This window comes from Balaenoptera acutorostrata, chromosome 5, assembly GCF_949987535.1.
Source record: "Balaenoptera acutorostrata chromosome 5, mBalAcu1.1, whole genome shotgun sequence".
Lineage (NCBI taxonomy): Eukaryota > Metazoa > Chordata > Mammalia > Artiodactyla > Balaenopteridae > Balaenoptera > Balaenoptera acutorostrata.
The window spans coordinates 116,342,595-116,363,403 of NC_080068.1; the positions used below are offsets into that span (position 1 = coordinate 116,342,595).

The window sequence follows — 20,809 nt, forward strand, 5'->3', positions numbered from 1 at the left end:
CATCAGATCAAGCTCCTATATTTAGCCCGCCCACCACCGCCCCGGTGAGAACCGCCGTTTTCAAACCGCCAATCAAATTCTTCATCGTCTGCGAGCCTCCGTAGCGGCCGCCTTCTCCGATGCCCCGCCCCGCACGCTGAGGCAGCCCACGACTGTGACGTAAACAACGGACGCACAGTCGCTGGTCCTGGCTTTTCCGAGGCGTACGGAAGAACGCTGTCGCTCCTCCTATGACGCGAAAACAACTACGACTTTAAGGATCGGGAGACGTGAAGGACTGAAGGACGCAGTCTCTGGCCGTGTATTTTGGCAGTTGGACGGAGTAAGTTCTAAGTGGACTATAGGGTCGCCCAGGTTGGGTGAGGTCTGAATTCCTCTCAGTCCTTTTTTATGCAGCCCATTCTATCATCTGTCCTCACCCCGCCCCCTCCCATCAACCCATCAGTTCGCTTGTCCTAGTGCTCTGTGCGCACGCGCAAAAGTCCTCCGGCAGCCCTTGTAGTTCCCAATTTTCAGTGATTGGGGGCGCGTGTTGTCCGGTGTTGGAAGGTTCGGGGCCGTCCAGCGTTTGGCGGCTTCTGTGCGGAAGGACGGGTACCGAGAGGGGCAGTAGTCAAAAGCGAAATTGCTTTACTTCACAGGTTCGAGTTTTGCTGGCTAAAAGATAGCGAATGTGAGGACTTGTATTTTAAAATTAAGTCATTTTCTTTCTCAGAACTTTAGTCCTTGTCATTCAGAGAGCTGAAAATCCAGTTACGGAAGGAACAAATAATAAGCGTTAAATAGTGTACTGAGTACGTTAATAGACTTACTTAAGGGAAAACAGATGAGGAGGCAATTGATTACGGGAGAGGTGGTAGTGGAAGGCTAGAAAGAGTAAGATGACATTTAACCTGGGTCTTGAAAATTGTATAGGAGTTTATAAGGCAAGGAAGACGAGAAGACTCATTTAAAGCAAAGGCTCAGAGACAAGAAAGTGTTTGGGTACTGCTGAACAGTCAGCTGTGACTAGAACAATGGTTCTTAACCTTTTGGGCACACCATTTCCTTTTAAAACATGATTTAAAAGCTATGGATGAGCCTCCCAGGAAAATGCATGTACACGTCAAAACATTTTGCTACAACTTTTTCTAAGAAAAATTGTGGAAGACGTTGAAATGGCCCATATATATATATATATATATTCATACACACATATATGTGGTGTCTTGTCTAGCTCACTGTTCCAGGTTATCTCTGCCTTTCATCGTCATTGAGCTATTTTACAATTGTGTAAGTTGTAGAAAACAATAATGGAAATCAGTCTTGCAATTATTGCCTTGATTAGTATTGCAACCTATTTTAACAAATTCATTTCAACATTCCTGATTGCTTGTACTTGTGCGTGTCTAATTTTTTTTATAAACTTGTTTATTTTTATTTTATTTTTGGCTGTGTTGGGTCTTCGTTGCTGCGCGCGGGCTTTCTCTACTTGCCACGAGCGGGGCTACTCTTCCGTTGCCGTGCGCAAGCTTTTCGTCGCGGTGGCTTCTCTTGTTGCGGAGCACGGGCTGTAGGTGTGCGGGCTTTGGTAGTCGTGGCTCGAGGGCTCTAGAGCTCAGACTCGGCAGTTGTGGCGAACGGGCTCAGTCGCTCCGTGGCACGTGGGATCTTCCCGGACCAGGGCTCGAACCCGCGTCCCCTGCATTGGCAGGTGGATTCTTAACCACTGTGCCACCAGGGAGGCCCGTGCGTGTCTAATTTTTGAGTTCTCCTTTGAAAAGGAGTTTTTGAGTAACTCCTTTTAACCAGGAGTTTAAAATTCCTGGTTTTTAACACTTGGCTAGTTCCCTGGTTAATTGCTTTAATAAAATCTCTGATACGTGTTCATTTTATATATGTAGAAGAGTCATGATTTCACCTTTTCTTTAAAATTTATCTTTTGAAAATTTCATGGGATTCACAAGAATTCTTGAAAAATATAGCAAATTCCATGGACTTCAGATTACGGATTTCTGAGTCAGAACATAGAGCGCATGGTAACAGGTTGCAAGAAGGTCTACTAAACGGTAGGCAGTGTGGGAGTCAAGCATACCTGAGCTTACTTACCCAGCTAGTTTTAGCCAAGTCACTTAATCTTTGAACCTTTGTAAAAAGAAGTTAAAAGAACCTAGAGGGATTATGAGGATTTTTTTTTTTTTTTGGCTGTGTTGTGTCTTCGTTGCTGTGCGAGGGCTTTCTCTAGTTGTGGCAAGTGGGGGGCCACTCTTCATCACGGTGCGCGGGCCTCTCACTGTCGCGGCCTCTCTTGTTGCGGAGCACAGGCTCCAGACGCGCAGGCTCAGTAATTGTGGCTCACGGGCCTAGTTGCTCCGCGGCATGTGGGATCTTCCCAGACCAGGGCTTGAACCCGTGTCCCCTGCATTGGCAGGCAGCTTCCCAACCACTGCGCCACCAGGGAAGCCCCGATTATGAGGATTTAAAACAATGTATGTAAAGTAACTGGCATCGTTACACAGTAACTTTTATTTGTTTAAAGCCCATGAAACCAGTTTGTTCATTTAACAATTTTTTAAAACTACAGATTATGTTACTAGAAGGTGCTGAGGAGTTTCTAATGTTGAAAGTTTTAATGTCAGAGTCAGAAAATTAGATCTGTGTTTTAGACAAGTTACACAGCTTCTGTGAAGGATGGATGACTTCTAGAACAATTTATAAACTAGTTCCATATTGTTGTGACCGTAGTTGTGGAAAACACTGGATGGAGATAAGAACCATTCCAAAGGCTGAATTAATAGGACTTAATAACAGATTGGTAAATGATAAAATGATAATAAATAATAATGCTTACATATTATTGAGTGTGTGCTATATAGCAGCAATGGGAAGTGGTTTATTTATTTTGATTCTTACAACAACTCCATTATGCAGGTATAATTTTTATTCACATTTTATAGACCATAGAAAGATGAGGTAACTTGCTCAAAATCCATACAGCTAGTAAATAGCTTGATTGGTTAACTAAGTGGAATATATCATCCTTAAATAAAATGAGGATGGTGAGAAGAACAGTCATGGGTAGGAAAGATAATAAGTTTGATTTGGAATGTATGGAATGACAACACACATATTTGTTATCATAGGACATTGAGAAAGTAAACTATGAAGATCAAAATTGTAACAAAAGTACTGCCATGTAACTTCCTGATCTTCTGCAACCATTGTGTAGGGAAGCTAACTTGTACCATAGCTTATTATTTCCTGTTTAATTCATGTCTTCCCCTAAAGTGAAGGTATATTTGATTATCTATAGAATATATTTTTAAGATTGAAAATTGCAGGTGAGTGTTATTCACACTAGGCAAGATTTTCTGAACTTAATTCTCCAAGCCACAAAAAAATCTTTAGGAGCAGGAAAGAAGGAGAGTATCTGGGCTGAGATATGAGAATGATGGGAAAAGTCTGATTTCTGGGACAATTGTGACTTTCTGTGCTTATGCAGTTCTGTCCGCTATTTCCTTAGATGGTGGCTTTGATGATGCAAAGAAATGGAGAGCTGGTAGCCTGCCCTCTATAATTTGTAGTTTTTTCAGAAGGGAAAGTTAGCGTGGATCCTGCTGTAGTGACAGTCATACCCTACATTTGTATTTTGTTTATAATTCTACCCCCTAACAAAATAACTTGAAATACTTAACACTTTACAGTTTATTGGATCCTTTTAGATATATTATTTAACTATTCAACAAATGCTGAGGTTGTGATCAAACTGAAATCTCTACCTTCATAGTGTTTATATTCTAGTGAGGCAGACAGGCAATAGAATTGTAATTCCAGGTAGGGATAAGAGCATACAAGTGTAGAAAGTGGTGACTGAGGGGGCGGGTAGGGTTAAGGTTGGCGGGGAGGGGATATTTTAGATTGGGTGAAAGAGAAAGCCTCTTTGAGAGAGTGGCATTTGCAGAGACCTGAATGAACAAGGAAGTAACCCCTGCAGGTGTGGCAGGGAAGCTAGAGAGCCACAGGAGCAAAAGCCTTGAGATGGGAATGGCCTTAGCTTGTTGAAAAAGGAACAAAAAGATGGTGTGTTGTGGTTGGAATGAGCACCCTGGAAGAAGTTGCGAGTGATGAAGTTAGAGCGAGATCCCCGGGCCAGATGGAATAGGGCCTCTAGGCCACAGGAAGGATTTTGGATTCTATTCTGAGTGTGATAAGAAACCTGTGGAGGATTTTGTTCAAGAGATTGACATTTTATTTACATATTTAAATGATTATTCCAGCTGCTATCTGGAGAATTGATGATAATGGAAGAAGAGTAGAAGCAAGCAAATGTTAGGATGTGTTTGCAGAAGTTCAGGCAAGACACCATGACAGCTTGGAACAGGTGGTTGTGATGGAAGAAATGAGAAAGATTCATATTCAGTATGTGTTTCGAAAAGGTAGAGCTAACAGAAATGCTAATGAATTGGCTGTGGGGTGTGAGGAAAGAAGAATTAAGAAGGATTTCAGTGTTTTTGCCCTCTCAGCAATTTTGTCACTGGTGTTTTCTGGGGTGGGGAAAACTAGGCAAAAAATAGGTCTGTTAAAACTTGAGAGTTCAATTTCTGCCAACTTAAGCTTGAGATACACAAGAAATAAACAAGTGAAGAGGTCAAATGGACAGTTCCATGTTGGAATGGGGAGCTAATGGGAAAAGTCAGGGCTGGAGAAGATAGATTTGTGAAACATCAGCATAGAGCCAAGGAGCTTAAAGCCAGACGCCCTCTGAAAGGAGGTCTGTGTAGATAAGAAGGGGGCTCAGGACTGAATGCAATCCTAGGCAGCATGTAAAGGTAGAGCAGAGTAGGAGGGTCCAGAAAAGGAAATTGAGACGAATACTCCTGGAAGCTAAAGGAAGAAAATGTTTTCAGTGAGGGAGTTACCAACTGCAAATGCTGCTGAGAGGTCCGGTAGACAGCGGAGATAATTGTTTTCAGTTTCATTAGAAAGGTAGAAAGGAGAGCCTGGCAGGATGGGTTGGAGTGGGAGTGCGAGGTGAGGACTGTGGTTATGCAGCACTGAATGACACCTGATTGTCTTTCTAATGATTAATTCTGACATATTCCTCCATTTTATGAGTTATGCTAGCATCATCTAAATAAATACTTCACTACTTGTATATTTAAAAAATTGGTGCTTAGCCAATCAGCAGAAGCCTATTCTAAAAATACCAGAATACTCTTCTATTGACTTTGGTGAGAATGCACATTTAGTTGGAGATTGAAGTGAAATGCATTAATGGCTTTGTACCCTCTTACTGGATGTCACTTTGAAACACTATTTATGTTACTGTCTGCAGCATCACTGCTGCAGTGACAGATTCTAGCTGACAGTCAGACTCAGGAGACACAAATAGGCTTTAATCTAATACTGTGTTTACTGAGCTTTAAAAGATACAAGGCAGAAGATACAGTAGGGACAGAATCTTCATCTCATCTGGAGGCCTAGCCCCAGCATTTACCCAAATCCACTGCTTCCCCTGCCCCCAGCCCCCCCATCTACAGTAGACAAGTATGGCTTCCACAGATAAAGGCACCGGTGTTTTGGGTCACCTTGATATGTAAAAGCTTTAGCCCCTTTGCCCACCAATCTATTGTGTCATTCTGGTCACAGCCTTAAGGACTGCATACCAACTAATAGCAGCTCCCAACCCAGTGCGACAGAGGAGACAGATGAAACTCTCCCCATTTGTCTTAACGCTCCTGTTTCCAAAAAAAACCATGTTATGGGAGACCGAGGTTATTCTTAGGCAAGGCTGCATCACCCCAGGCCTCATGTTAAGTCTTTGCTCATCTACTCATTTTTGTGTGCATACCTTTAGTGATTCAACTAAGATGACACAATTCATTCAACAAATTTTTGAATGAGTAGTGTGTACCGGCGACTGGGGGTTCACCAGTAAGCAAAAGAGACAAAAATCTGATTTCATCAATCTTACATTCTAGGAAGGATAAAGAATAAACAAATGTATAGTACTGTTAGAAGGTTGTAAGTGCAATAGAAAAAAGACTGGAGAGATACAGTATCTGTCCAGAACTTTGCAGTTTTAAATAGGGTTATGGGAGATCTCACTGAGGTGACATTTGAACAAGACTTCAGCAAGTGAGGAAGCAAGCCATGTTTTCTAGGGGATAATTTTAGAGAGAATAGCAAGTTCGAAAATCCCTCAGTTGAGTTTGCCAGCTGAGTTGTAGCTACAGCTAGAAAAGCAGCATGGCTGGAGCGGAGGGAGCAAAGAGGCATGCACAGTCCCTTGAGGGATGAGGGGGTGGAAAGTTGCTGCCCAGGAAATAAACACTGGGACAGGAAGGTCACCTGAAGAAGAAATGGTGGATTCTGTGGCTTAGCAGTTGAATTCCGCTTCTAGTAAACAAATTAACATTTTTAAAAATCAAGAATCAATTTTTATTTCATTAGAAATTGTATTTTAAAATGAGAATAACTTTTTTGAGGTTTTTCGAAATGAAGACTGTTTCAGTCCCTAATGTTATACTTTGATATAAATGTAGACATAAATTATACTAGGATGATCTGGTTCTGCAGTTTAAGACATAAAATACTGAAGCTGTGCTCCATACCATAGGAGGTAAATTATTTTAAAAGTAAAATGAGAAGTGAACGAGAAAGAACTAAAAAAAAAAAATTAAACATGCAAGAAGGCCAATGAAAGTTTCCTCAGCTGATGGTGAAAATGTCTGAAAAGTGTTCCCCTGAAGTTTGTTCTCTGGCAGCCAAATTTGAGTCCATTTTCCTTCAGACAAAGGCTAAACTAAACATTTTTTCTGTATTACTAATTACTTGTACTGAGTTGATATTTACCTTTTCCCTGTTAACAGAAATGGAAACTGAAAGTGGAAATCAAGAAAAGGCACTGGAAGAGGAAAGCACTGAAAAGAAAAAAGAAGTAGAAAAAAAGAAAAGGTCTCGGGTAAAACAGGTGCTTGCAGATATTGCAAAGCAGGTGGACTTCTGGTTTGGAGATGCAAATCTTCACAAGGATAGATTTCTTCGAGAGCAGATAGAAAAATCTAGAGATGGATGTAAGTTTGCTTCAGTGTATAATTGAACTAGTTTTAAGAGGTGTATCTACTGCTAAGATAGTGTATGTAATTCTGTAATGTAGTGTATATAGCATCAAATACACTGTACGTTTTTGTAATGAGTATAATTTTACGAGAACTATTGTAGCTCACTTTTTATAGCCTTTATATTTTTACAGTTAAAGACCCACTAGGCCTCTAGCAACTTCAAAGCAGATTAACATTTACCACGTATGTTTGAGAATGCATAGAGGTATGTGCAGGATTCAGGCAGAAAGGCATTTTACCTAGTCCGCATTTCAAAACACCTTGACTAGTTTTGAAGGGAAATTGTATCAATTTTGTGTTATAAATGTAAAACCGTGACCAGTAGGGCTGTGCCTAACTTAAGGGGCAGATTAAATTCATCCCAGGTACCATTTATCCTGCTGGTTTATCTTTTTAATGTTTTATTTTTAATTATATTTATTCACTTTAACTTGTTTTCATTAGATGTTGATATATCACTTCTCGTGTCATTCAACAAAATGAAAAAATTGACCACTGATGGAAAGTTAATAGCCAGAGCACTGAAAAATTCAGCTGTTGTAGAGGTAAGAATTGTTACAACTTACTATGTCACGTAATATTGTATTAGTGTTTATACTAATTATAACCTTATGTACTGTTTTAAAGCTGGATTTAGAAGGCACCAGAATCAGGAGGAAAAAGCCTCTGGGTGAGAGACCAAAGGATGAGGATGAGCGGACTGTGTATGTGGTAAGCCATTTTTCTGGAAACGCTCAGAAGTGTCGTCCCCAAAAAACAGAAACATTTTAATACTCAGTAAAGTAAAAATTTATTCTAAGATTTAACATTTTATTTAATATTGCTTCTAATTTATCATAGGAATTACTTCCCAAAAATGTTAATCACAGCTGGATTGAAAGAGTATTTGGGAAATGTGGCAATGTTGTTTATATAAGTATACCACATTATAAGTCTACTGGAGATCCAAAGGGATTTGCCTTTGTGGAATTTGAAACAAAAGAACAAGCAGCAAAAGCTATTGAGGTAGGTCCAGAACCTAAAAGAAAGGAAAAGAAAATTAGCAAGTGTTTTAAATAGTAACAAAATTTTATTTCATTTCAGTTTCTTAATAACCCACCAGAGGAAGCACCAAGGAAACCTGGTATATTTCCCAAGACAGTGAAAAACAAGCCCATTCCTGCCCTTAGAGTAGCTGGTGAGTTATTAAATATTTTTAAAGTAGATGTAGTTGAAGTAAAATAATAAATAATAAAAAGATAAAATTGTTACAGAAGAAAAGAAAAAGAAAAAGAAGAAGAAAGGCCGAATGAAGAAAGAAGACAGTATCCAGACCAAAGAGTCAAATATGGACACAAGCAAGGAAAGTGTCTGTAAAAAAAGATCGAGGACCACATCTGAGGGCTCTGAAGTAGAGGTTACTGAACCCCAAAAGCCTCCCACAAAGAAGAAGAAAAAACGAGAAAGAACTGAAGTATCCAGCTTACCTTTAGGCAAAACAGGGAAGAGAAAGAGAAGTAGCTCTGAAGATGCAGATTACCTAACTCCCAAATCAAAACTTAAAAAAGTGGCTCAGAAAGACAACATTAAAAAAGAAGCTTCAGAAGTTTGTAAAGAAAACAAAGGTATTTCTAACTTTAAGCTTACGATTAGATAAATAACGTTTTCTTTTTTTCTTAACTCACGTCTTTATTTCTTGTTATTTAATTTAGAATTAGAAGTCTCTACTGAAGAGGAAAAAGACACTGGAGATATAAAAGATGGATCCCTCTTGAAAGCAAAAAGAAAGCATAAGAAAAAACATAAAGAGAGGCATAAAATGGGAGAAGAGGTTATACCATTACGAGTACTATCAAAGTAAGTCAGCGGTACAAATTATATTGTTGGCAGTTGGCACACTCCATCACCATTGCTAAAGTGCAATTCCAATTTGTATTGAACAGAGTTGCATATTAGCAACAGTAATGGCCTGAAGCCATGATCTGCAGACAAGTTGCTATAACACAATTGGGGTTTAAAAAGGAACCACCGCACTAAAACATGGAAGCACTTATTTTTTATCAAGTCACAGCAAGTGCCTCCATGTTAAAGTAGAGGGTGTTCCTTAATAGATTTAGAAGTACAGCTTTAGTGTACCATAGACCAGCCGTTCAATTAAGTACTCCTGAAGTTTTCTTTAAGTTAAAATGAAAAAGGAAGACTTACCATCACTAAAACATGGAAGCACTTACTTTTTTAGCTTCAAAGCAAGTACATCCACGTTTAAGTGGTGGGGAGCCCAGTCTTGGGAAGAAAAATAAAAATCATGAATGTCCTTTGACCTGTAAAGGAAATTTAGAAAATAATCTGGGATCAGAACAAACGCATCAGTTTGGACCTGTCCGACAAAGGTCTTTTAAGTTAAATTAAGTAAAATTTCACCGTAAGGATTATATATTTTTATCCTTTATTCAAAATTAAACAAGCAATGCTGTATTTTCATTATTTTATTTTCAGAGCTTCATTAGTAGCCAGTTTCAACAATTTATCCTATAAAAATAGATCTGAATCCTTGAAAAAGTGTCGGTTTGGGGACACCTCCACTGAAACATGGAAGCACTTACTTTTGTTTTACACAGCAGGTACCCCCATGTTAAAGCAAAGGGGATCCCCTTGGCTTCTGTAAATTAGAAAGGTTGCCATCTCGAATCCGGAGGCATAATTTGGATTCACTTCTACTAAAACATGGAAGCACTTACTATTTTAAAAGTCACAGAAAGTACTTCCATGTTAAAGTTAAAGGGAGTCCATCTACTCAAGGGGTGAGAGGTAAGTAGAAGAAAGCAAATGGCATACCTTTTAGAAGAGAGTTTTTCTTAACCTTCCTGGATTACTTTCCAAAGAATCCAGTTTTCCTCTTGGAGGGTTAAAAGGCAAGGACTTTGGGTACTTCTATTTATACTATTCTTAACTCCTGAATTCCTTTTGCCTTTTTATCTCAGAGAATCATTACAAGAGCCCTTTGTTATTCTAATGTATCAGCTCTCAGGGAATGTATGGTCCTGGGTGGGTCTGGATACTTTTTTTTTTTGAAGTATACAGATGTCAATGTTAACAGCTAAAACCATTACCACAGATATTCTCCTCTTTAAAAAAAAAAAAAAAAAAAATCCCCTATCTGCTTGTTTGATGGCATAGATTAGGGTAACAATGAGTGCTCCTGCAGAGCCAGGCGAGGCATTGTGTTTCTATCTGGAGGAGCTCTAGCTGTTTGAAGAAACATCTTACAGGTTAAATGTATGTAAATAAATAAATTGCTTCCATGGGGTGTTTTTTTCTTCTTAGAAATTCCTTTTGATTCAAGTAAATACTAAGGAATGTTGTCTCTCAAATTGGAAGCAGTTTAACAAATCTTTAAATTTTAATTTCTCATTTTTTCCCCAGAGTTGACTGACTTTTCTAGTAAATGTTACTAGTTAATTAATTCAATAGTTTTATTTTCATCAATTCAAATATTTGAAACATACTCAGGAATTGAATCAGCAAATATAAAACATTTAATCTGAATGTTGGGGCAAAGGGAACTCCCCTTTGCTTGTTTGCCAGATGGACTTAGAACTCAGGAAATAATTTGAGTGTAAGTGTTTAAAGAAAGAAAGGTTGGGAGGAGGAGTGATTGTAAGTTACTGAATGTCTGTATTAGATACTTACATTTTATTTAATGAGCTGTTGTCACTATTTTAAAAGTACAGTGTTTTTTCATTATAGGACCGAATGGCTGGATTTGAAAAAAGAGTATTTAGCACTGCAGAAAGCTAGCATGGCTTCTTTAAAAAAAACAATATCCCAAATAAAATCAGAGTCAGAAATGGAAACAAACCTTGGAATACCTACTAAGTCCGAAATGAAAAGTGAAAAAAGTAAGCATCACTATGATAGTTTTTGTAGCATTATATTGTACTTACACTAAATGTACTTTCTGAGTTATTATATGATAAACTTTAGTTTTAAAAACTTGATTATACAGTGGTTGTTATTAGAACAATTACTGATTTCTCAAGTTGTCCAGACATGTGATTTATTCTTAACATAAGAATATTTGAAGGGTTCATTTTAAACAGAATCTTTTTTAATCATATAAATTTTCTCTACAGTTTTCATTATTAATCAAATTTAGTAATGAGTGCCTAGTTTGAGTTGAGCAGGTTTGTAGAAACAAAGATGATAATTTCTCACCTGACGTGTTATTCCTTGGTATTAACCACAAGCAGTAACAAATTAAAACAAGATTTTCGTGAAATCTTCAATATTAGGATATATTTTAAATTCCTGTAAGTTGAAAATATAAATTTCACATTTGAATTGTAATTTATATGCAATATTCTTATATATTATCCTATGCCTGTTTATTTCTTCACTGAGTAAAGCACTTTGTTACTTGGTTCATTGAAAAGGAGCTTTTTTTTTTTTTTTAAGGTTTTACAAGTGCTCTTCTAATGGTAAAAATTTGCATTTACAGTAATAAAGGCTTTTGTATTTTACTTCATGGTAATCTGCAATAAATAGTATAACTTACAACATAATGACTTTATGAGTAAATTTAAATTAATTATTTAAATCAGGCTGAGAAATCATTATTGTTATTCTAAAGTGGGCCTCCTAAGGGTTAAATTATTAAGTGTAAGAGATTTATTTCTGGTCTTTTTGTTTTCAAACAGCAGACAGTGAAGAGGGTGGTCCCCAGGAGAAGGTTAATGCAGCAGGACCACAGTTTGTGAGTGGTGTGATTGTGAAGATCATTAGCACTGAGCCTTTACCTGGCAGGAAACAAGTCAGGGTAATGCTTTTGAATCCCCAGGATAGTTGTTTCTCTTTCCTCTAAAAAACTCCCCCATGTGAAGGTGTTTTGAATATGGAAAATGGAGCAAATGAAATTAGAATTTGTTCTCTTGTGGTAAATTGCTTATTGGTTTTGATTCCATAATAACCCTTAAGTTTGACTTGAAGCAAATTCTAAAGACCGAAATTCCTCACTGGATCAAATTTACAGCAAACATAGTTTAATCCATTTATATAGGAAAAGTGCAATTTGTGCTTATTTTTACTGGTGCCCTTAATGGTTGTTGTATAGTTGGATGAGGAAACCATACTATAGTTATTATAACTAATAAGGTAGATAAAGTAAAATGGTTCCCAGTATTCATTTTTAGGGGACTTCCTCTGTTTTCAGAAAAATCTAGAGAAACTAGATTTTAGGAAAATACTCAGTGCTAAAACTTTTTTAAAGATTTAATCAACATTAGAGTTGGTTTGAAATTATTTTTAAAATAAAATTGTAATTATCTGCCGTTGTCTGGTTTGGAGCAAACTAGAGAATTTGTAATTTGTTTTCATTAGAGCTTTTAGCTTTCAATAGATTCCTAAAAGATTTTGTGACTTAAAACAAGTCAGAACTATTTTGGAATAAAAGGGATAATATGCATATTTTTCACTTACCATGGGCTTAGTTTATTTTTGTCTGTTAATGAATCCTCTTGGGAATTGAAATTTTTTTCCTGAAAGAAAGGCAGGGTTTTTTTTTTGGAGAAAAGAGCCTTTTAAATTTTTATTTTAAAAAATTTTTGGTATTTTTAATCCATGCTGATTATTTTAAAAATTTGGAACAATTACATAAAAGTGTAAACTATTTTGCAAAGCTCCAAACATTTTATATGTATATGCAAATAAATCTTTATTTCTACACAATTTACACTTTAAATTGCTATTCATATGGTACTAGTCTTCTTTTTTCACTTTATAAAGTTATCTTCTGCAGCATTTTGTACCAGCACAGCAATATTTCTTTCTTATTCACATATTCCTTTGAGTGGGAGTACCCTATTTTATTTACTTTTAAACCTTGTCACCCATTTAGGTAAGACACTTTCTTTTTAAACTATGTAACCTGTTCTGTAACATAGCAAATATAAAATTCTTAGCATAGCAAATATAATATTCTAAAATATAGTATATTGTTCTGCTTTTGCATAGACTCTTAGCAGTCACATTTTTTAACTTGCGTAACCATTAAGGTTGTTCATTGTAACCATCTGTAAGCACTCTTTATCTGAAACCCTATCCCCTAAAATCCTGTAGCTGTCACTAACACATAAATTTAGATTCTCATTACAGTATTAATGAGGAACCTGGTCAATCCCAAATTGGTATTACCAGCTTGCATTTCAAAGTTTGTTCGCAGTATAGATTTTCAAATAAGAAGGATAAAAAATTGAGGATGTAAATGCTGCTGTGGTTAGTCAGATTGCAAAAGATTTAACAGAAAAATTACGCAAAGTTTGTTATTTGGAATGACTGACATAGGTTTAATTATATTTATCAAATAGCTTTTATTATCTAAATGGTAATTATGTCAATTATAGATTCTTCATTTATGATCACCAAAATTGTAAAATAACTGCATTAACCAAGTTAGTAATTACTTACATTTTGCTGGAACAAAAACTGAGCTACAATTGTTACTGCTGTCTGTGACTTGCCCATGTGATTACCAGGTTAATTTGTCATTCTAAGAAGGGTTTTAAATCCGGAGATTAGCCTGACATTATAATGGATATTTGGTAAATATCTTTTGAATTGTAGTAATCTAATCTGTCTGATATATCAATTATAAAACTCTCACTACTACCAATGAATACATTAAAATTTCATCACTTAATACCCTATTTTTCTTGCTTTGTGTCTAAATTTAATAATGATTAGATAGAGAAATGGGAAGAATTAGCAGGTATATTTCTCTCCAGTTCTCTTAATTTTTTTTTCATTGAATTAGCATACATTTATTAAGAGCCTATTTTGTGATAGGCAGTGTTTTAAGTGTTGGGATGAATTAAGATTTAGTCCCTGGCTTGTACATAAGCACAGGTTTTTACTACTTATTCTTTATTATTAACTGATAAACTTTTCTTATGAAAAAATATTTCCAGGTATTGCTCAGTTCTTTTTGTAATTCATACGTTAAAAATCCAGTGTCTAAAAGTAATCTAGGGAATTCTCTGGCGGTTCACTAGTTAGGACTCCGCGCTCTCACTGCCGAGGGCCCGGGTTCCATCCCTGGTCGGGGAACTAAGATCCCACAAGCTGCATGGCGGGACCAAAGAAAATAATAAATTTTTTAAAATAAATAAATAAAAGTAATCTAAATTAGTTGTGCCTTGAAATTTTGGGTTAAAACTAAAGGAGGTGAGATGGGTAAGACTTTTTTCCCCCAGTTGGGAACCTTCAGTTATTTCTTTAGCTTTATGAATGGAAGTTGATGAATTAAGAATTAGTGTAACATTCCTGCATAATTGCATTGCATACACTGTAGAACCTGCTGTGAAAAAAAAAAAGACTAGGAATGCAGGAATCTTGTTAATTTGCCCTCACAGCAGGCCCTATAGGTAAAACATTTCCTTGCTGTGTGACTCAACTTGTTTAGAAGAGGATGCTTCGGTATTTTATCAGAAAATAAAAGCTCTTGAGCTATCTGTATTCCCATAGACTACTTGGGAACTACTTTGTATGTTCCTTGAAACTTTTTTCACAAGTGGTTATAAAAAGTTTACATATATTTTAAATCATAAGTGATTTGGTACAGGTGAGTGGAAACACACCTTCTTCCTTAATCCCTTTTCAATTTTGCTTGTTTTTAATTTTACTCTTGGAAACCTTCTTCTGAATTTGGGGTTGTATTTGTACATTCCGCTCTACAAATCTCTTTTCCTTATGCAATATTCCCATTCCAGTTAAGATTTTAAGGATGCTGTTGAAGGAAGGAAAGTTATTATTGGAGTTGATGTTAAATTGGTTCTCAGCTTTGTCCAAGTCACTTTTTAAGAGCATTCGTTTTGGGGGGTTTTTTTCTTTCTCTTTTTTTTTTTTTGGTTTTTGGCCGCACCCTGTGGCTTATGGGATCTTAGTTCTCCGACCAGGGATTGAACCTGGGCCCTCAGCAGAGAGAGCACAGAGTCCTAACCATTAGGACTGCCAGGAAATTCCCCATTTGTATATATTTTAGAAGAAATGTTTGATATAAGATAGTTTCTCCTCATTTTAAATGACATATGGCCCAATTTTATAATAGATTCTAGTGCAACCATTGGAATAATTTTAGAATTATATTGAAACATTTTTATTATTTATTTTAAGCCTTTCTAAACTCTAACGCAGGATACTTTGGCAGCAATCTCAGAAGTTGTCTATGTTGATTTGCTGGAAGGAGATACAGAATGCCATGCTAGATTTAAAACTCCTGAGGATGCTCAAGCAGTAATAAATGCATATACGGAAATTAAAAAGAAACACTGCTGGAAACTAGAGATTCTTTCTGGTAAAACTTTATAGAACATTCTTTTTAACAATTCTTATTGTGGGGTGATTGTTTTATAATTTCTGAGTTTGGCTAATGAAACTACGTTGTTGGGTTTTTTTGGTACTATAATATGCATAAAGTAGCATTAAATAAAATCAGACAACTATTCCGGTTCTGTTGTTGACAGTATAAAGCCTTGAATGTGTTTCTTCATCTGTATCCTTATGATCAGCATTTTTGTGGGTTTTTTTGTTCTGTTTTTTTTAAGGTGACCATGAACAGAGATATTGGCAGAAGATTTTGGTAGATAGGCAAGCCAAACTTAATCAGCCTCGTGAAAAGAAAAGAGGCACTGAGAAGGTAATCAATTCATATTTGTTTTTTTTATTTCTCTAGATTTTGAAATATACGAAATTAGAATTATGTTCCACACAAGGGTACATAATTTTATCTTTTTTTAAAAAGAAAATAGTGCTGTAATTTAAATTTCTGGCTGCTTTCATTTATGGCTTTGTGGTGAATGATTATTTAAAGATTGTCTTAATGGTAAAAAACACAATGTATTTAGATTGTACTTTTTAAAAATATGAGCCTCCAAGATAAGATTGAGAGACTACGCATAACATTCCCTGTAGCAACGGTAAGCTTTATTCCTTTTTCTCTAGACTAGCTGACAAGTGAAGGAAACAAGGTTAAATAAGTACATTAAATAATTTAAAGCAAGCCTCTCTTTCAATACTTTTATTTTAAATGACACCAAATTTATCAGATATTTATTGTTGCTAGTAAGCTGTCTAGTTTATTCTTTTAAAACATTATTATACATGTAAAGGTTAGAACATCTTAAAGTGCTTAGAATAAAATAGGGCACATAATAACTGTGCCCTATTATGTGCACATAATAATAGTAATATTACTAGTATCAATTTTTTAATGTATATTGTAAAAATCGGTAAAATATGGAAAGATGTACATATATCCTTTTATGATTGATTAGCACTTGAAAGGTCATACTTCCTGTGTTCTAGGTTTGTTGCTTTAGGGTCCTATTTATAAAATTCTTTGTTTTTTTAATTGGAAAATCAAGTTTTTTTCATCAGCGTTACATAGCCTAGGATTCATTGGAATTTAAGATGATTTAGGAGGAGGTTTTCTGCTGGTCTTTGTTAATTCTGTTTCTGTGACTGTGGACTGAATTTGCTGAGATGGGAAGGCCTCCCTTCTTAAGGACTCTTTCAGGTCCATGAGGTGTTAATTTCAAAGCCTGCTTGAGAGTATTTAAATGTTAAAATCATTAATCCAGAACTGACAACTGAAATGAAATCATTTTGTTAAATAATACTTATCCTTCTAATTGGTGTGAAATTTCATTTAAATTGTATATATTTTTAAAACTAGAAATCAGAAAGTTCGTTTTTCAGAAAGATTCCATCTCCACAAATTAAATTTGAGACAAGAAAATAAACATTGACTTAGGGAATTTTATAAATTGGGTTGGAAAGCAGTGAGTAGTTCTGTCATTGACTGGGAGAGTTCTCATTTACCTGTTACACCATCAGGTTTATCATACACATGATTTGTGTGATAAACCTCTGAAAGTATAGAATCCTAGCTAAAGCTATGGATTTAACTAGAAATGAAAAAAAGGTACCACACAGAGAAGCTTCTCAGAGGAGAGGGGGTTAGACCATAATTTAGTTTACTTCTTTGTTAATTTATTTAATTAATATTTTTGGTGCCAGTTTGTGTTAGCCACTGTTCTAGGAACTGAGTATATAGCTGTGAGTAACAAAGTCCCCTTCTTTGTTGAGGCTTAGAGGTAATATATTAATAGGTCAGGTGATGACATGTGCTGTACAGAAAACTCAAAAGTATAATGGAATACATGAGATGAGATTGTCTGGAAAGTTCTCTCTGCAAAGGTGACAGTAGAGGAGACCTTAGGGAAGTGAGCAAGCAAGCCAGGAAAATTTAGATGCACAGCTTTCCAGTCCGAGGCAACAGAAAGTGCAGAGGCCTTGGGACTTCCCTGGTGGTCCAGTGGTAAAGAATCTGCCTTCCAATGCAGGGGACAAATGGTTTGATCCCTGGTCGGAGAACTAAGATCCCACATGCCGTGGGGCAACTAAGCTGGTGCGCCACAACTACTGAGCCCGCCGCCTCAACTAGAGGGCCCGAGTACCACAAACTACAGAGCCCATGTGCTCTGGAGCCTGCACGCCACAACTAGAGAGAAAAAACCCCGCATGCCACAACTAGAGAGAAGCCTGCGTGCCGCAACTAAGAACCGACGCAGCCAAAAATATAAATAAATAAATAAAAATATTAAAAAAAAAAAAAAAGAAAGTGCAGAGGCCTTGAAAGGAGATTGTGAGACTAGGAGGGCAGTGTAGCTGGAGTACTGGAAGGAAACATGTTAGTAATGGAAATTAAGTATTTAGAAAAAATTAGCAGCCAAAAGTATAGCATAAATACCTCACTGACATGCCAGCCTACCGTTTCCACAGTAACGTTATACTTGGTCCATAACTGAGTGAAAGAAAAGCACTAATAAAAAATCCTGGTTCTTATTTTCACATTGTGGAGGAGAAGGCTACTGGGGACACTTTCCTAAGCTCTGGTCAGTTTACACAGAATTAAAAGATGAAAGAATTGGTCGAAATATTTTATTTTCTATGTATGATATTTTTACCCATAAAAATCAAGTACAGTTAAGTTAAATTAAGACCTCTGACAAAAGATCAGTAAGATGAAGGAAAGATCTGCCAAAAGGGGTGTGATTCATTCTACCCAGACCAAATCTTTGTAGTGCACCCTATCACTCTGAGCACGCTGGTAAAAGTAGATAGCAGGTGCTGGAGACACAGTAAGGCTTTTCTCATTCCTCTTTAGCTTTTACAGCGTATTTGAATTTTGTGATGTTTTTATCAAAATGTTCTTTCCTTTACGAAGTACTGATAGGTCAGATATTAAGCTGGTATAGGTAGAATTCATAAAATTTGTGAAGAGCATATCGGTGCGACAGTTTTAAACACTTACATTTTGACTCACTTCACTGATGAAAAGGCTTTTAGTTTAATCTGAAAGTGATTTCCTGCCAGTGGCCACTCATCACCAGTTTAAATAAACTATTTTAATGAATACTCATTAGAATCTGTGTTTTTAAGAGAATAAAATTTTCATTTCCTCCAAAGCTAAATAAGATACCTTAAGTTTTTTTTATCAAGAAAGCTTCTGGAATATATAGATATTTTAAATGTTCTTCTGCATTCCACATAATTTCATTTGTCTTCTTTAAAATTTTCAAGTATTTATGTAAGGGTGTAATTACTGAGTACTCTTAATAGCAGTTTCTTATTTGGAATATTTTTTAAATTTGTAAGCAAACCTTTGTGTAGCACTCAGCCCAAAATATGCTGTCTCATTCAAATAATATATGAATTTTCAAGCACAATATAATTATTAAAGACCACACATCATTTAAGAAGTGTCTTGATAATTAATACTCAAGCCCAAAGGGCTTTGAAACAACAAATGTTGGTCCTTAAGCCTCCTAAAATGTCAAAAAAATTACCAGCATGGAATGTTTTTTTTTTTCCTAATTTTATGTTGGAGCATAATTGATTAACAATGTTGTGTTACTTTCACGTGTACAGCAAAGTGATTCAGTTATACATATACATGTATCTATTCTTTTTCAAATTCTTTTCCCATTTAGTTTATTACAGAATATTGAGGAGTGTTCCCTGTGCTGTGTAGTAGGTCCTTGTTGCTGGAATGGTTTTTTTTTTCTTTATTTTATTTTTTATTTTTGGCTGCATTGGGTCTTCGTTGCTGTGCAAGGGCTTTCTCTAGTTGTGGTGAGCAGGGGCTACTCTTGGCTGTGGTGTGCAGGCGTCTCATTGCGGTGACTTCTCTTATTGCGGAGCATGGCCTCTAGGGTGTGCAGGCTCAGTAGTTGTGGCGCACGGGCCTACCTGCTCCGCGGCATGTGGGATCCTCCCGGACCAGGGCTCGAACCCATGTCCCCTGCATTGGCAGGCAGATTCTTAACCACTGCGCCACCAGGGAAGCCCTGGAATGGTTATTTTTAATTGAAAATTTTTTTAGTAATCTGGAACTAAAATGAGAGGATCTTAGGTAACTCAAAGACTTAATATCTATTTAATAGGCCATAATCTAGACAGTTCTCTCTGTAACTGATTTGATCTAAGCTTAATTATCTCATTTGTTTTCTTCTTCCCCTTTGTAAGAAGTTTTATTCAAGCTAATAGTTATGAGATTTTTCTAGTCATAATTATCTTTCTCTTTTTAGGTATCCAGTACATTCTAATTTCTGATTTCTTTCTCTGTAGTTAATCACTAAAGCCGAAAAGATCAGACTCGAAAAGACTCAACAAGCAAGTAAACACATTAGATTTTCTGAATATGATTGAAAAAAACATTTTGGTTCACCTCTTAAGAAAGATTTCACTGGATGCTAGAGCTATTCTTAGGGAATTCTTTTTTTTTTTTTTATGGTAGTAATGTGTAATGAATGTTTTTCTAAAACCTACATTTAATTAAAAGAAATAGTTTTGTTCTTTAACTTGTAAAGAAGACTTTTGTCCAGAGACAATTACACTGTATACCACAGTTTTTTCATTAAACATTGTATTTGTTGAAATTATCTGATATAAATCAACCTCAAAGTGATTTAGAAAATAAATGTGTTTTGAACATTATCTTTTTTCCCAAACATTATCACTTAATTTTGCTGTTTTGTATTTACAAAAACAATAACTTTTGCAAAAATAATAATACTACATAAATAAATAGTTTAGGAAAAAATGTTTAACAGAGAACTCTCACTGTACTTATTATTTTGTAGCTTGCTTTTTCCATTTGAAACATCTTAAATACTTTTTCATGTTGATTTATGCAGAGACGTATGTGTGATATTTCATTCTGCTTATTGCACTTTGCCTATCTGAGCTTCCACTGAACAGACCATATGAACTGTTTCCAATTAAAATGTTAAGTGAGTTTGTTTTCATAAATGAAGCTAATAAACATTTTATTTTGGTTAGACAAAATAAAATGTACCAGATGCTGTGAACACAGGAAAAAAAAAAAAATCTAGGAATCAGCCTTAGGCATAACCGAAGTCTGTCATTTTATTTGGGAAAATCACAGAATGGTATGTTGAAGGCCTTCCCAGAACTGAACTTGCAGGGCATATACGTGACTGGCATCTTAATGTCTCACCAGGTATCAGGAAAGTACTCTGGACAGCCCTGGGGTTCATTTTCTTGGGCTACAAACCCATTTTTAGTTCCATCAGCGTAGTCCAGCAGTGAGGGACTAATTTGGCTGTCCCTTCTATGCATTGTGGGAAGCAAAGGATCAAGAATCTATT

The 20,809-nt window shown here is 36.1% G+C and overlaps 1 protein-coding gene across 2 annotated transcripts; it reads left to right on the forward strand.

The window, feature by feature from the left end:
* Positions 1-167: 167 nt before the first annotated feature.
* Positions 168-20,135, forward strand: LARP7 (La ribonucleoprotein 7, transcriptional regulator). Of its 2 annotated transcripts, none has more exons than XM_007191050.3 (13): positions 168-322; positions 6,852-7,055; positions 7,548-7,648; positions 7,731-7,814; positions 7,944-8,108; positions 8,187-8,280; positions 8,357-8,707; positions 8,795-8,939; positions 10,830-10,981; positions 11,780-11,898; positions 15,270-15,429; positions 15,680-15,771; positions 19,767-20,135. In XM_007191050.3, exons 2-13 carry the CDS (start codon positions 6,854-6,856, stop codon positions 19,845-19,847), a joined length of 1,746 nt encoding a protein of 581 aa, XP_007191112.1. In that variant the 5' UTR covers positions 168-322; positions 6,852-6,853; the 3' UTR covers positions 19,848-20,135. The 2 variants fall into 2 exon arrangements, with proteins under 2 accessions (XP_007191112.1, XP_007191113.1); XM_007191051.3 differs by having other exon boundaries at positions 8,360-8,707.
* The last annotated feature ends 674 nt before the right edge of the window (positions 20,136-20,809 follow it).